This window comes from Lepidochelys olivacea (genome assembly GCF_965140295.1).
Source record: "Lepidochelys olivacea isolate rLepOli2 genome assembly, chromosome: 9".
Taxonomy (NCBI): domain Eukaryota; kingdom Metazoa; phylum Chordata; order Testudines; family Cheloniidae; genus Lepidochelys; species Lepidochelys olivacea.
In genome coordinates, this window is record NC_140419.1 from 97,905,275 (window position 1) to 97,919,362 (window position 14,088).

Below are 14,088 nucleotides of genomic sequence, written 5' to 3' on the forward strand. Positions count from 1 at the left end.
ACGGGAGGGGGCTCTGGACTGGGGGTTGGAGTACAGGGGAGGGGTGTAAGCGCTCCGGCTGTGGGCTCTGGGGTGAGGCCTGAGATGAGGGGTTTGGAGTGCAGGAGGGTGTTCCAGGCTGGGACCAATGGGTCTGGAGGGCAGGAGGAGTATCAGACATGGGGCAGGCTGTTGGGCCACAGGGCGGCGGGGGGAGAGAAAGGTGAGGGATCTGGCTGGAAGTGCGAGCTCTGGGGTGGGGATGGGGGGTTTGGAGTACAAGAGGGGGCTCTGGGTTGGGATCAAGGAGTTCGGAGGACGGGAGGGGGGAGCTGAGGGCTGGATCAAAAAGGTCTGACGGGCCGGATGTGGCCCGCGGGCCATAGTTTGCCCACTCCTGCTTCAGAAAGTTAGAGCAAACATGGTTCAGCCATTTCTGATTATGCGGATAATAGGAAAATACATCTCCCCATCATTCAACATTCTTGCATAGCCCTGTAGCCAAAACTGACGTGAAGAGAAAGCTGAAATACAATGAAGGCATTGAATAGTGGCTTTTGAGTGTTAATGAGTCAGTTTTATTACCACTAAACATAAGAATAGCCATAAAGGATCAGACCAGTGGTCTATCTAGCCCACTATCCTGTCTTCCAATAATGGCCAATGCCAGAAGCTTCAAAGGAAAAGAACAGAACAGGGAAATCATCATCAAGTGATACACCCATCCCCTATCATCCAGTCCCAGAATCTGGCAGTCGGAGGCCTAGGGACACCCAAGACGTAGAGTTGCATCCCTGACCATCTTGGATAATAGCCATTGATGGACCTATCCTCCATGAACTTATTTAAATTCTTTTTTGACCCAGTTACAATTTTAGCCTTAACCAATGGGTTCCTCAGAGTGACTGTATGTCATATGAAGAATACTTCCTTTTGTTTTAAACCTGCTGACTATTAATTTAATTAGATGACCCTCTGGGTTCGTGTGTTCTGTGAAGGGGTAAATAACACTTACCTATTCACTTTCTCCACACCATTCATTTTTACTTTCAAAAAGTAAAGTCAGGAAGATACATCAATGTATTCAAAGATTTACAATAATCAACAGAGCACAGACATTTCTTCAGAAAAACTGAAACTGTTTTATTTCAACTGTAATTTCTAGTTTCGCTACCCATGGTTGAAGACACTGAAGCATATTAAAATGGCGTGTACTAGTAATTACCTTTTTGGATCCAGTCTTGCCATTACCAGTCTTGCTCCAGGCCAGCTTTCATCTTTCCCGCTATGGTACATGATTGTAATGTCAACATGGTTGAAGAGGTAGAAGGTGTCCCTCTTGTGAAACTGAGACTGCAAAATATTACATGTTTGAAAAACATTTCCAGTAGAGAGGTAATACTGTAGTCAAAGATCCAAATACTCCAAAATAAAAGAATACTGGGGGCTGAGGGGCAGACACAGAAGGGGTGGAGGAATGAGGAGTATTTTGTATATTCTCAAAATAGACATTAGAAAGATAACAAATCTACAAAAAGCAAAGAAAATAACGGTAAAGAATAAACTTTGCATTCCACAAGGTTTAAAACAGTCTACATCAGTCTTGCAAGGTCATCATAAGACACTCCAGTCCAGATTTAAAAGTCTACTCCCTCTATTATCTCCATGTAACCCACACTAACTGTAGCTCTTTGTCCCCCCTCTAATGGCTACAGCAGAGGTCCCCCAAACTGTGGGGTATGCCCCCTAGGGGGCATGGAGGAACCGGGGGGGGGCGTACAGTGGGGCCCAGGCCAGCCCATGGGGGATGGGGAGGGAACACCACCCAGCCCCTTCCCCCGCCCCCAGCTCTGCTCCAGTCCCTGGCTCCCAGCCCCACCCCTGACCCAACTCCAGCCTTGGCGCAGCTCCACACCTGGCCGTGGGCCCGGCTGTCGGCCCCCACTGCAGCGACACTGCAACTCCATTCCCACCCCCAGCCTCAGCCCCTGGCCATGGCTCCGTCCCCAGGCCCACTTCTTGCCCCAGACCTACCCCCAGCTGTGACCCTAGCCTCAGCCCCCTTACTCCTGTCTGAGTCATCCTCCCACCACAAGCCACAGTCCTGCTCCTGGCCACGGTGGGATGCAGATAGGGAGGGGGCAGTGACCCCCAAAAGTTTGGGGACCACTGGGCTAGAGCATAGAGATGTGAGTGCTATCTCTAACCTAACATGTGGTTCTTCAGCTGAATAGTCTATTACTCCTGGGGGAATTCTGCATCACTATGCTTTTGCAGAATTCATGGCCCCTGCAGATTTTTGCTTCCCCGCAGAAAAATGACTTCTGACAGGAAAGAAAAGGGAACCCGCAAAAGTGGTCATGTACCCCCTCCCTGGCAGGGCAGGCAGGTTGGTTTGGGCACCCAGAGCAGCCAGTAGAGACATAAATCACCGCCAGGGGGACCTGGGTAGTCATGCACATATGAGAGAGACAGACACATTCTGCCCCTCTCGTTCGCCACTGCAGCACGCTTGGCGTGGAGGGGCAGGACTTTGGTCTGTTTCTGAAGAGGCAGACGTGGGACAGGCTCTGTTCCCTCAGACAGAGCAAAATGTAGTAGCCTGCCTGCTTAGTTAATTGTTCCCATTGTTCTGAGTGAATTCCCTCAGCAGTATAAAACAGTTGTAAAAATTTTAAGGCTCCTTTACCCTGCTAGAGTGATATAAGGGAGCCGTATCGTAAAGGACAATTTGGCCTTATAAATGCTTAGTGACTAAATGCTTTAGTGATTAGAACTGGTATAAATTTTTGGACTGAAAAAATTTCCTATCATAATGTGTTCCATGAACTGTTTACTACTGACCTTTCTGGAGATACTCAGTAGCCAGTATAAATTGTGAGTTTGAGTCCCCAGCCCTCACTTGCTCTTCAGTTGCCTATCATGTAATACTGAGCATATGGCTGCATATATTTGTTGACTAATAACTAGAAGTAAATGGTCCATACTAGCTACATTACTATTAGACAAAGGGGGTTTGGTGATTTCCCTCCAATGCTCCCCACTCCCATTCTCCATCCATTGTATTGTAGTTTAAATAAATTACTAAAATATTTTAGATCTATCATTCAATTTCCTCAGATGACCGATCCAGAGGTGATGTTAAATTTACACTAGCAAACTTTCTGATCATTAATCACGATTGGTGCCTTTCCACTGGCAATAGCCATGATGGAAGCTGCAGTGCATATCAAAACACCTAGTTCTGTAGCCATAATTAGCCACTGGTAATAACAATGCAGCAACTTTTTTTAAAACCCCATACTGAGTCCCCTCTATTCTATAGCTTCCATCATTGCAGCTCCAGGAGCAATCGCAATAAATGACAACAATGAAGTTTACTATGTAGACAAAGCCTAACATAACTAAGTCTGATTGAACTTTCCTTTCTGCCCCCATTCCCATTTCCTTTCTGCCCCCATTTTTTCCCCCAAAAGAGGTTTGTTTGCTAATAGCTTGTCCCAGAAAGTGTTAGTGAAACTAACAGTTAGCCTCAGTTTCAAAATGCCTTCAAAAACACTTCCATCTCACTCCAACCCACTTCCCCAGCATTTCAATTATTCTTAGTAATGTGCCTTGCACCCAGAAAGATTACCTGAATTTTTCAGTAAAAATGCCCTCTTCCTCTCATACTTTGCTGCAGATTAATCTGTCATTATTCTGAAAGCACTCAGATCAGTATTCTTCTAGGATTCCAACAAAAGTAACATTGGGGAGTTCTAGTGTTGAAATATCTGATCCTCTAAGGTCCAGGGACTCTGGATTCTTTTCCTTCCCCAATGATCAAAATCCTTGTATTATTGGCATAGTGCTAGTTTTCGAACATTTTGCTACAACTCTCCAGTAACTATGTATTTAGTCACTGGTTTGTTTTCTTTGGCATTTTGTGCAGTTTAAGTATTCTAAATTAAGGGCTTTGGAGGCACCGAAAAATTAGATATGCAGTAGCCCTGTTGGCATATTCTATTATCCCTCTTTAAATTTTTTTTTAAAAAAGGGGGGTCACACGCAATAATTGGTTCTAAATTTAGGTAGGATGGAATATGTATTTTGGTGTATTTTTAAGATATACTGGAACGAGGCATAGCATTCTACCACCTTTGCAATTTAAACTTATAGGCATAACTACTGTGTTCTTCTTTGCCCATATGACAGTTACTTCTCTGGCACAATGCCATATAAATATATTTAATCCATTCATCTATACACAGACATTACCAGGCTATGACATCCACTGCTGCAGAAGCACTGTACAGCAGAGTTAGTGCTTTATCCAAACATGTGCACTTTATAAATAGGCTTGTATTACATACTGATCTCTCTGGGAAAATCATCTGGTACTTGTGTATCAAAACCCAGAGAAGTTTAAGCTTTGGAGTTTTCAACTTGCTATCTTTGATTCAGTCAATATGCATTTACCAGCCAATTATTAGATCTATTACTGTACATATTTAATCCACAAAATATTGTTCTCTTGATGTATTCACGTATGAGCCCTGTTATCATAACAGCATTACTGTGACATCAAGTTTACAATATTCCCCTACACTACCCCTGGAGGAATACCGCGCCACTGCACGGGCGCAGAATTCATGTCATCCACAGACTGCTTTGCTTCCCTGCAGAAAAATGACTTTGAGAGGAAGTAAAGGGAAGCCGCAAGAGCAGTCTCTCACCCCCTGCCCCCAGCAGCCGGCACAGATGTAAATCAGCCCGTGGGCGGGGGGGACTGTGCATGCGTGTGGGGGACATGTCAATCACTACCGGGGGGGGAGGGGTACGGCTGGGCATGCATACATGCGAGCAAATGAGAGAGAGACACACACATACACAGTCCTTCTAGGTCGCTATTGTGACATGCCCAGCATGGAGGGTCAGGGCTTCGGGATGTCTGGAGGTAGGTGTGAGGCAGGCTTTGTCACCTCATGCAGAGCATAATGTACTCCTGGGGGAATTCTGCATGACTGTGCATGTGCATAATTAATGAGTCACGCATATTTTTATTTTTTTTGCGCAGAAAAAAATTCTGCTAGAACGTTGGTGCAGTTCCATATTTTGCAGCCCAGAGGTCGCTGTGGCGCCAGAACAGAGCAGCAGCTCCCAGACAGCTAGGGAAGAGAAAGAGCATGCAGATCCTTCCTAGCAGCAGGCCCAGTCAGGAGAGAAGGGCTATGGGGGGGGAGGGGGATGATAACACGGGACAGACAGAGTGGGGGTGCTGGGGGGTCAGACAGGGGCTCATAAGGGCTAGTGGGGGAGGACATATGGGGGCAGGGGCTGAATGGGAATGGAGGCACAGGGCCACAGATAGGAGGGAGGTGCAGGGCCATGTGAGCAGAGGGGAAGGGGGTGCCCAGCTACAGCAGGAAGTGAGTGGCTGAGTGCGGGCACAGACACACGGGGAGGGGATGCAGGGCCATATACAGACAGGGGAATGGCTGAGTGGGGGAACAGACACATGGGGATGGGAGGGAGGGGCAGGGCCAGATGGTGGGAGTGGATGTCTAAATGGGGATGTAGGGACCCATGTGGACAGCGGGTCCAGGACACATGGGGACAGGGCAGATGTTCCTGATTGAATGGGAGAGGCTAGGGGTCAGCCAGGGTCTGAATGGGGAAAGCTCCTTAACAGTCCCTCCCCGCCCCATAAAAAAACAAAAACAAACAACAAACAAAACAAAAAACCCACTGTTCTGTACTTTTCCCACCCATACCCAACAACCCTCCAAGTTCAAACCCAGGCTCCTTCAGAGCAATTACTTCCCTCTTCCTCAGCTCCTCCATTACCCCTGAATCCCCCAATCCTTTGCACTGCTTCTGATGGGTGCGGGAAATACAGCTCTGTATTGTAGTTTAAATGAATTATTACTCAGAGTTCTGTATTAATATGCCTAGTAAGGAATTTGTCAAAAAAACATTTTCTGAATCTTTTCTATGAATCGTTACAGACATACTTGTTGACAGGTATTTTGAAATAAATTACAAAAAATAATTTTGATGTGATTATATGGTGTTATTTTGACAAATAAAATATGCAGAATTTTAAAATATTGTGTCCAGAATTTTTAATTTTTTGTTGCATACTTTATTTTTTGGGGACAGAATTCCCCCAGGAGTAATAATGTAGCAGCCTGCTTGCTAAGTTGTTTCCATTGTTGTTAGTGAATTGTTCCCATTCTTAGTGAATCTCCCCAGAAGCATAAAACAAGTGTAAAAGTTTTAAAGCTCCTTTACCCTGCCAGAGTGGTGTAAAGGAGACATTGTAAATGACAGTGTAGCCTTATAAATGCTTATGGTGCTTCAATGATTAGAACTGGTCTAAATTTTCAGACAAAACTTTTTCCAGTCAAAATGTGCTCCATGAACTGTTTACTTCTGACTTTTCTGGAGATAGTCAGTAGCCAATATAAACTGTGAGTTTGATACCCCAGCCCTCACTTACTCTTCAGTTGCCTATATCTAATACTGAGCATATGGCTACATATATTTGTTGACTAATAACTAGAAACAAAGGATCAAACCTAGCTACATTATTATTATTAGACAAAGGGGGTTTGGGGATTTAACTGCCATTTTTAACTTTAATTTAACTGCCATTTTTGACTTTAATTTAACTGCCATTTTTGAGTGTTATACATTTGTCAACAAACACATCAGTACCTGTTTCTTGGTGTTTTCTGGAAGGTTTCATTCCTAGTAAGATCTTGCAATAAGCTGCATGCAGCACGAGCCCCATTAAAGTCAGTGGGGTTCTGCATGAATGCAGGGATTTGCCTGCATGGAGCAGGATCTGGGCTCAGGTTTCAAAGCACTACTGCTTCTGAGTTAGGGAAGTGGCAGAGGAGCATATGGCATTGACTTTGTCAGAAGAGAGAATGTTTTTCCACCCTTACGGAATTTGAAAATCTGCACAGATTTTGCCCAAACTTGATTAAAAATTCCCCTCAGCCAGAGCCTAAACATGAAGTTTCGTCCGAAAATTTCAGAAAGTTTAAATCCATGCTATACCAGGAATTCATGTTTGAAGGTATTTTGCACCCTTAACTATAGTGTTTACTACAAGCTGCAGCAGACAACCACATAATGTATATAAATGAGGAATGTCTGATTACATATAGGTGTGCTTACCTTTGTCAATGGACATACTGACAGGTTTCAGAGTAACAGCTGTGTTAGTCTGTATTCGCAAAAAGAAAAGCAGTACTTGTGGCACCTTAGAGACTAACCAATTTATTTGAGCATGAGCTTTCGTGAGCTACAGCTCACTTCATCGGATGCACGAAAGCTTATGCTCAAATAAATTGGTTAGTCTCTAAGGTGCCACAAGTACTCCTTTTCTTAATGGACATACTGTAGATCTTATTTAACTATATTTGTGTTTTGTATATCAAGCCTGTTTTACACTCTGTAAGCACACGGTTATTTATTAAAAACAAAAAAACATGACAAAGACTTATGAGGACATGACCCAAACACTACAGCTTTGTAGCTAGACCCATATCTGGCCATATTAAAGAAATAAGCTCTCACCACTTACATCAAGAACGCAAGCATCTTTAACTCTGCCATCTGTAGTAATAAAACATCCTATTGGAAATCCCGGATTACAGTACTTGTGTTCATCTTCCACTTGATAACACCATGTTACAGGCATATTATCAATAATCCTAGGCAAAGAAATTTTAATCAGGCAACTCCTTAGTAAGAAATATCTAATTATTCCGTTATTTTTAAGTTATATTTCATATGCAAATAAAAAACAGGATTTTAGTTAGGTCTTAAAGAATAATATGTTACAGGACAATTACTGGAGAGAAGATAAAAAGTGTCACCTCTCAGAACAACTCATTACATTATGCTAATTTTCATTTTGCTGTTCACAGTTCAAAACAGGATATGTCTGAACTCACCAGTGATGCTGATAATTCAATTGCATTCCTTTCTTCAAAAAAGCCAGTTTATTTTTGTCATCACTTTTTTCTGGGTCATATGATTTTGTACAAGCTATCTTGCAGGTTTCCGCTTTGTTAAACGTAAACTGTTACCAAAACACACACACACAGAGAGCAATTTTAAAATTTTGCTCTTAAAGTACCTTTTTAAAAAGCCATTATTTTTCAATCAAAGTCTATTTTTAATCTAGATCCTAGCCTATCCCACTAAAAAGAATTCTTGAAGCCAAAGTTTGTTTCATATCAGTAGTTTCAACTCAGTTTGAGAACCAGTGCTTATGTACAACCTATGCAAAATATTTCATCTGTACATTCCTAAAAGCACATAAATCTCTACAACAATTAGAATACTCCAAGTAAACAACTATTTGAAATGTTAACCATAAGGTTTTTAAAAATAATCCACTTGCAAATTGATAAAGTATTGCACCAGTAAAGAGATCACATTAGCTTTACTTAGCACAGTGCATCATGAAATTACCCATGTTGCCAACAATGCCCCTTTTGTATACTATAGTTTAATTTCAGCTGCTATAGAGCATGACGACAAACCATGAGGCAATGCTGGCAAATTTCAGCAGCACGGTAGACATTTCCTGCTGAAGTGCACTTTTCCATTAAGGAAGTGTTTTCACACATTTATATTTCTAATCTGGTTTTACAGTGTGGTTAGAATTTATAGTTGTGTTAGTTAACACATGTTACAACACAATTAAAAATCCTAGGATATAAGCCCTAAAAGCGAGAGGAAGTTACTGCTCACAAGTATTCTGAATGGCTTGTGGGCCATTTTTAATATTGCCACATCACACCAATAGCTCTACCAAATTGTGTGTGTAAGGGTAACTATACTGAGGACCAAACTAACCTCCATAATAGGTTGTCCAAAATTTTGCACATGTGTACTTGAATAATCTCTGTAAAATATACAGTTAAATACTCTTGGAAAAAATGTGTTAGCAGGTTAGGATGGAATTCTCAATTCCCATGCACTAAGTTAACAATGACCAAGATACCGATTTATAGTGATAGTACAAAATCCTTAATTGTTATCTGATTATTATTGAAGGAGAGATTTTTTTTAAGACTGTAATTATCAAGTGTAACCAGAATAACTTTGGATGGCTAGAATAACCTTATATGGTGATGATGCTATTCTTTCTCCAAACAGGATTTGTCCAAGATTTTCGGAAGGTCTTTTTTCTCTCTCATCTTGACAGAAGTCAAAACTGAAAAAAATTAGAGTCTTTAATATTAATACATTTTAGGCTGAAATTTACAGTTTCAAAATAAATCAATTTGTTAAGCTATATCCTTGATACAGGAGTTTTCAGGAGGTGTTTTTTTTTTAAACCAACAATCCTTAATATACCATTGAAAGTCTGACTCCAAATGCAGACAGATTAGGTACAATTCACTGCACAAAGTAACTTTTTTAATCAGTCACCAACGCACTCCATAGTTCAAGCAATATTGTTTAAAATATATACTGTAAGATTGTAGTCAAAGTTCCGTTTTCAAACTGCAATTGAAGTAAGATAAGTTTCAGGCTAAAAGAAGTAAGAAAATCATACAAAGCACTATTCATGTTCCTTCCATGACATAATGCCAAATGAAGAACGATTTTTTAAAAAAAAAAAAAAGATTCCTTACAGATGGAAAATAATTAACATGGCAAGTGTGTATATTCTGTAGAGGGACAAATCTGATGGCTTTTATCCCAGTATGCAAAAAAGATCCATTCACCTGTCCAGAAGTTCTCCTTTACTTGAAACAGCTAACGGTAGGGAAATATAACTATTCGTGATCTCTGTGGGTACATCTATGTTCTAAAATCACACTTGAAACTAGTGAATAAGAAGCTTTTCCTAACCAGTGCGTGAGCCGAGGCCATCAATTTCTGCAGCATTTAATGCAACACCTGTACTGTTGTCTTACTGAGCCAGCCTCCAGTATCTCTGCTGCTATTCATTGCTTTTCCAAGGAAGAGCATAGTAAAGTTTACAAGAATACCACTTGTTATTCCCCAGTGCGTTCAGCAGTAAAATTTAAGAATCACACAAATTTCTCATTTCTACTTGGCAAAGCTACCAGCATCAGCAAAGGCAGGCAGTGACATTCTTGAGAGAAAAGGACCAAAAAATCCCCCCAAAAAACTAAAAACAGAGGCTGTGGGTGTAAGAGTAATGAAGACCTCCTTCCTCTTCACAGCATCCAGGAGGCACTGGGAGAAAAGAGACAGAAAGCTCTGGTCTTACAGCAGACAGTGGGGTGAATTTCAAATTTATCAGCTATCTAATAGATGTCTACACAGAATTCCAAAGCAGGACCCAGGGACAAAACCCCAAAAGAAAACCCAGCAACTTCCCCTCTTTCCCAATAGTATAGGGGTAGAATTACTTAGCAGGACATAGTTAGTGAACCCTTATAACTGATAACCCTACCAATTGTCATCTTTCATACCTATCTGAGTAGTAGGCTTACTCCTCCAGCTAGCAAGTGTCTGACAGTTCTTTCAACATATTGAATCAAGTTACAAATCACATTACTTTAGTTTATACAAATATAAAGGCGAGGATAGAAAACATACTTTCAAACACTCTAGAATCGTACTATAATGTACTTACGCATCATATTCATAAGGTAGAACTGATTCTACTGAGTCCAGTCTATTCACAAAGAGCTCAATTTTTGACTAAAAGAATGAAAAAGAATGTAAGCAACATACACTGTAATACAAGAAAAGGCAACAGGGCTTTTACCCATGTGAGAAGTATCTTAAACTAGTTAAACCCATTCCAAGTTTAGAAAGACTCTTTTTTTATCCTTTACACTTTGCTGTGCAGTGCTAGGAAGACTCACGTTAAAGACCTTGACTAAACTAAAAATCTTTGCAGTTTTCCAGTAGTAGCACAATAATAGCTAGCACTAGTCACTTGTGTAAACACCAGTGCAGACAAAACTCAGATTTTAAAAAACAGTGGTTAAAAACTCTCTACCTACATTAGCACTTACCAGGCTGCTAGCATAGCCCAGCCGCACCACTGACTGAAAGACAGGTATCAGGTTTTCTAGTAGAATGCCCACTTTGCAGAACCGAGCAGGAAGTTCTCACATTTTTATGGCACCACATCACAAAAGAAACTGACAATTTTTCAGCACCATACGGTCTCTAATGACAGCAGAAACCAGCATGTTGTTTGAAGGGCTCAATGGCAGTAAGACACAACATCATAATGCACAAGCAGTCTTGCCCTTCCGCCAAGTTTCCATAGGTGACAAGTTTGAAGCAAGAGGATTTCTGGTCACCTAACAAATGGTTGGAAACATTTTAAAAAAAAATGTTATCATGCACACAAATGTGTGGATAACACCTGGTTTTAAAGTGTTCCCAGAAACTCAGATCAATGGTCCACCTAGCCCACTATCCTGTCTTCCACAGTGGCCAATGCCAGAGCCTTAAAAGGGAATGAACAGAACAGTGCAATTATCAAGTGATCCGTCTCCTGCGGCCCAGTCCCAGCTTCTGGCAGTTTGAGGCTTAGAGCATGGTGTGCATCCCTGATCATCTTGGATAATAGCCATGAACCTATCTAATTTATTCTGAACCCAGTTATAATTTTGGCATTCACAACATAACCTGGCAATGAGTTCCTCAGGCTGTGTGTTATGTAAACAAGTACATCCTTTATTTTGTTTTAAACCTGCTGCCTATAAATTTCAGTGGGTGATCCCTGGTTCTTCTGTTCCATGAAGGGGTAACAAAAGTGAATAAGGAAGTGTTATTTACACCATTCATGATTTTATAGACTTCTATCATATTCCCCCTTAGTCATCAAAGCTGAACAGTCCCAGTCTTTCTAATCTCTCCTCATATGGAAGTTGTTACATGCTCAATCTTTTTTGTTGCCCTTCTCTGTACCTTTTCCAATTTTAATACATTTTTTTTGAGATGGGGTGACCAGAACTGCATACAATGTTCAAAGTGTGGGCATACCATGGATTTATAAAATGTCCTTATAATATTTTCTGTCTTATTACCTAGCCCTTCCCTAATGATTCCTAACATTGTTAGCTCTTTTTGACTACTGCTGCACATTGATTAGATGTTTTCAGAGAACTATCCACACTAACTTCAAGATCTTTTTCCTGCATGACAACAGCTAATTTAGCCCTCATGGTTTTCTACGTACAGTATGCTATTCAAAGAAAAGCTGCATTGTATGACAGATCCACTGTTCCTCTGAGAGCCAGCTTGCTCTCACCCAGCACCTGGCCAGGGTTGACAGGCAGGTTCAACACCTTATCTGCACCAGAGATGCTAAAAGCCATGGGATGTATCCCCGTCCTAAAAACCCCACCACAGGAAAGAGAGAACTGGGTGTGAAAGGGGTGGGGCTCTCTCCTCCCACCACAGCCACTTGCTGCCCCATGAAGGGGCTGCCCCAAGGATCCCTAAATTTGACCACTGAGAAAGGGTCATCACCCCCCTCCCTTATGGGCCCTACTCCATACCCAGCTGGGCCCCCCCTACCCCCTCCCACCCACACATACCCCAGGCACAGGGCTTGGTGGTCTACAGTCACCAAGAAGCCCCCTACAAATCCTCCCATCCCATCCACACAGGACCCTGCTCCGCACCCAACGACGCGCCCCCTACAAACCACCCCCCCCCATATGGGCCCTACTCCGCACCCAGCCGGGGGCCGCCCTACAAGAGCCCCCCTGCCCCCCAGCCCTCCGCAGGGTGCCTCAAGCCAGGAGCCCCCACCCCCCCCGCAGGGCTCCCCAGCGTCCCCTGACAAGCGATGCCCGCCCCCAGCAGCGCCGAGCCCAGGAGCCCGGCCCAGCCAGGGAGCCGCGGGCCGCTCTCACCTGGCAGCTCTCGCTCTGCTTGGCGGGCTCGCAGAAGCTGACGGGGGCCAAGCCGGGCAGGTAGAAGGCGGCGCAGAGGGGAGCCGAGCAGCCCAGCAGCAGGATCCCGGCAGCCAGCAGCCTCATCGTCCCGCCTGCTGGGAAGGGAGGAAAGCCCGAGGCGGGACCCGACGAAGCTGCACCCAGCTCCAGCGCAGGGGCCGAGCTCAGCGCCTGGCCGGGCGGCGTCACAATCGCGCTACCCGGCGCCTGCGCGCCTCGGCCTCCTGCCACGGCACCAGATGATGAGGCCCCGGGCGCCATCTTGAATGCGGGCAGGGTAATCCGTGGGGGCGACCCCGTGCCTGAGGCGAGAAGAAGGAACAATGGCCCCGCCCACCCGTTATGACGTTAAGCGCCTCCTCAGGTGGTTGCCTGATACCTTCCTCTAACCTGGGGGGGGGAGGGGAGGTGAATGCCAAAGGCAATGGCTGTGGGCTCTGTCCATGTCCCCATTCGCTTCCCTTCCACCCCCCAGCCCAAAGAATAGCCTCAACAGGGTCCTTGCATCCCCAGTGCACCTTCCTCTCTCACCTCTGCCCTCACATCCCCACAGACTCCTACAGCACCACCTCCTCAGCTCTGGCCTCGCACCCCCATGGCCCTAGGGCACCGTCCCCTCAGTTCTGTCCTCACGTCCCCATGTCCTCATAGCACCATCCCCTCATAACTGTCCTCACACACAGCACCACCTCCTCAGCTCTGGCCTCGCACCCCCATGGCCCTAGGGCACCATCCCCTCAGTTGTGTCCTCACGTCCCCATGTCCTCATAGCACCATCCCCTCATAACTGTCCTCACACACAGCACCACCTCCTCAGCTCTGGCCTCGCACCCCCATGGCCCTAGGGCACCGTCCCCTCAGTTCTGTCCTCATGTCCCCATGTCCTCATAGCACCATCCCCTCATAACTGTCCTCACACACAGCACCACCTCCTCAGCTCTGGCCTCGCACCCCCATGGCCCTAGGGCACCATCCCCTCAGTTCTGTCCTCACGTCCCCATGTCCTCATAGCACCATCCCCTCATAACTGTCCTCACACACAGCACCACCTCCTCAGCTCTGGCCTCGCACCCCCATGGCCCTAGGGCACCGTCCCCTCAGTTCTGTCCTCACGTCCCCATGTCCTCATAGCACCATCCCCTCATAACTGTCCTCACACACAGCACCACCTCCTCAGCTCTGGCCTCGCACCCCCATGGCC

General features: G+C 44.4%; 1 protein-coding gene across 1 annotated transcript in view; it reads right to left on the reverse strand.

The window, feature by feature from the left end:
- LOC311526699 (transmembrane 9 superfamily member 2-like) overlaps positions 1 to 13,148 on the reverse strand; it is a gene marked incomplete at its 5' end in the record, with an annotated part of 41,176 nt that extends 28,028 nt beyond the window's left edge. The window contains 6 exons of the mRNA XM_084639989.1: positions 1,205 to 1,332; positions 7,556 to 7,685; positions 7,929 to 8,056; positions 9,106 to 9,199; positions 10,598 to 10,665; positions 12,846 to 13,148. Coding sequence (XP_084496115.1) covers positions 1,205 to 1,332; positions 7,556 to 7,685; positions 7,929 to 8,056; positions 9,106 to 9,199; positions 10,598 to 10,665; positions 12,846 to 13,148 — 851 coding nt within the window. The remainder of the gene's footprint in view (positions 1 to 1,204; positions 1,333 to 7,555; positions 7,686 to 7,928; positions 8,057 to 9,105; positions 9,200 to 10,597; positions 10,666 to 12,845) is intronic.
- Between the last annotated feature and the right edge of the window lie 940 nt (positions 13,149 to 14,088).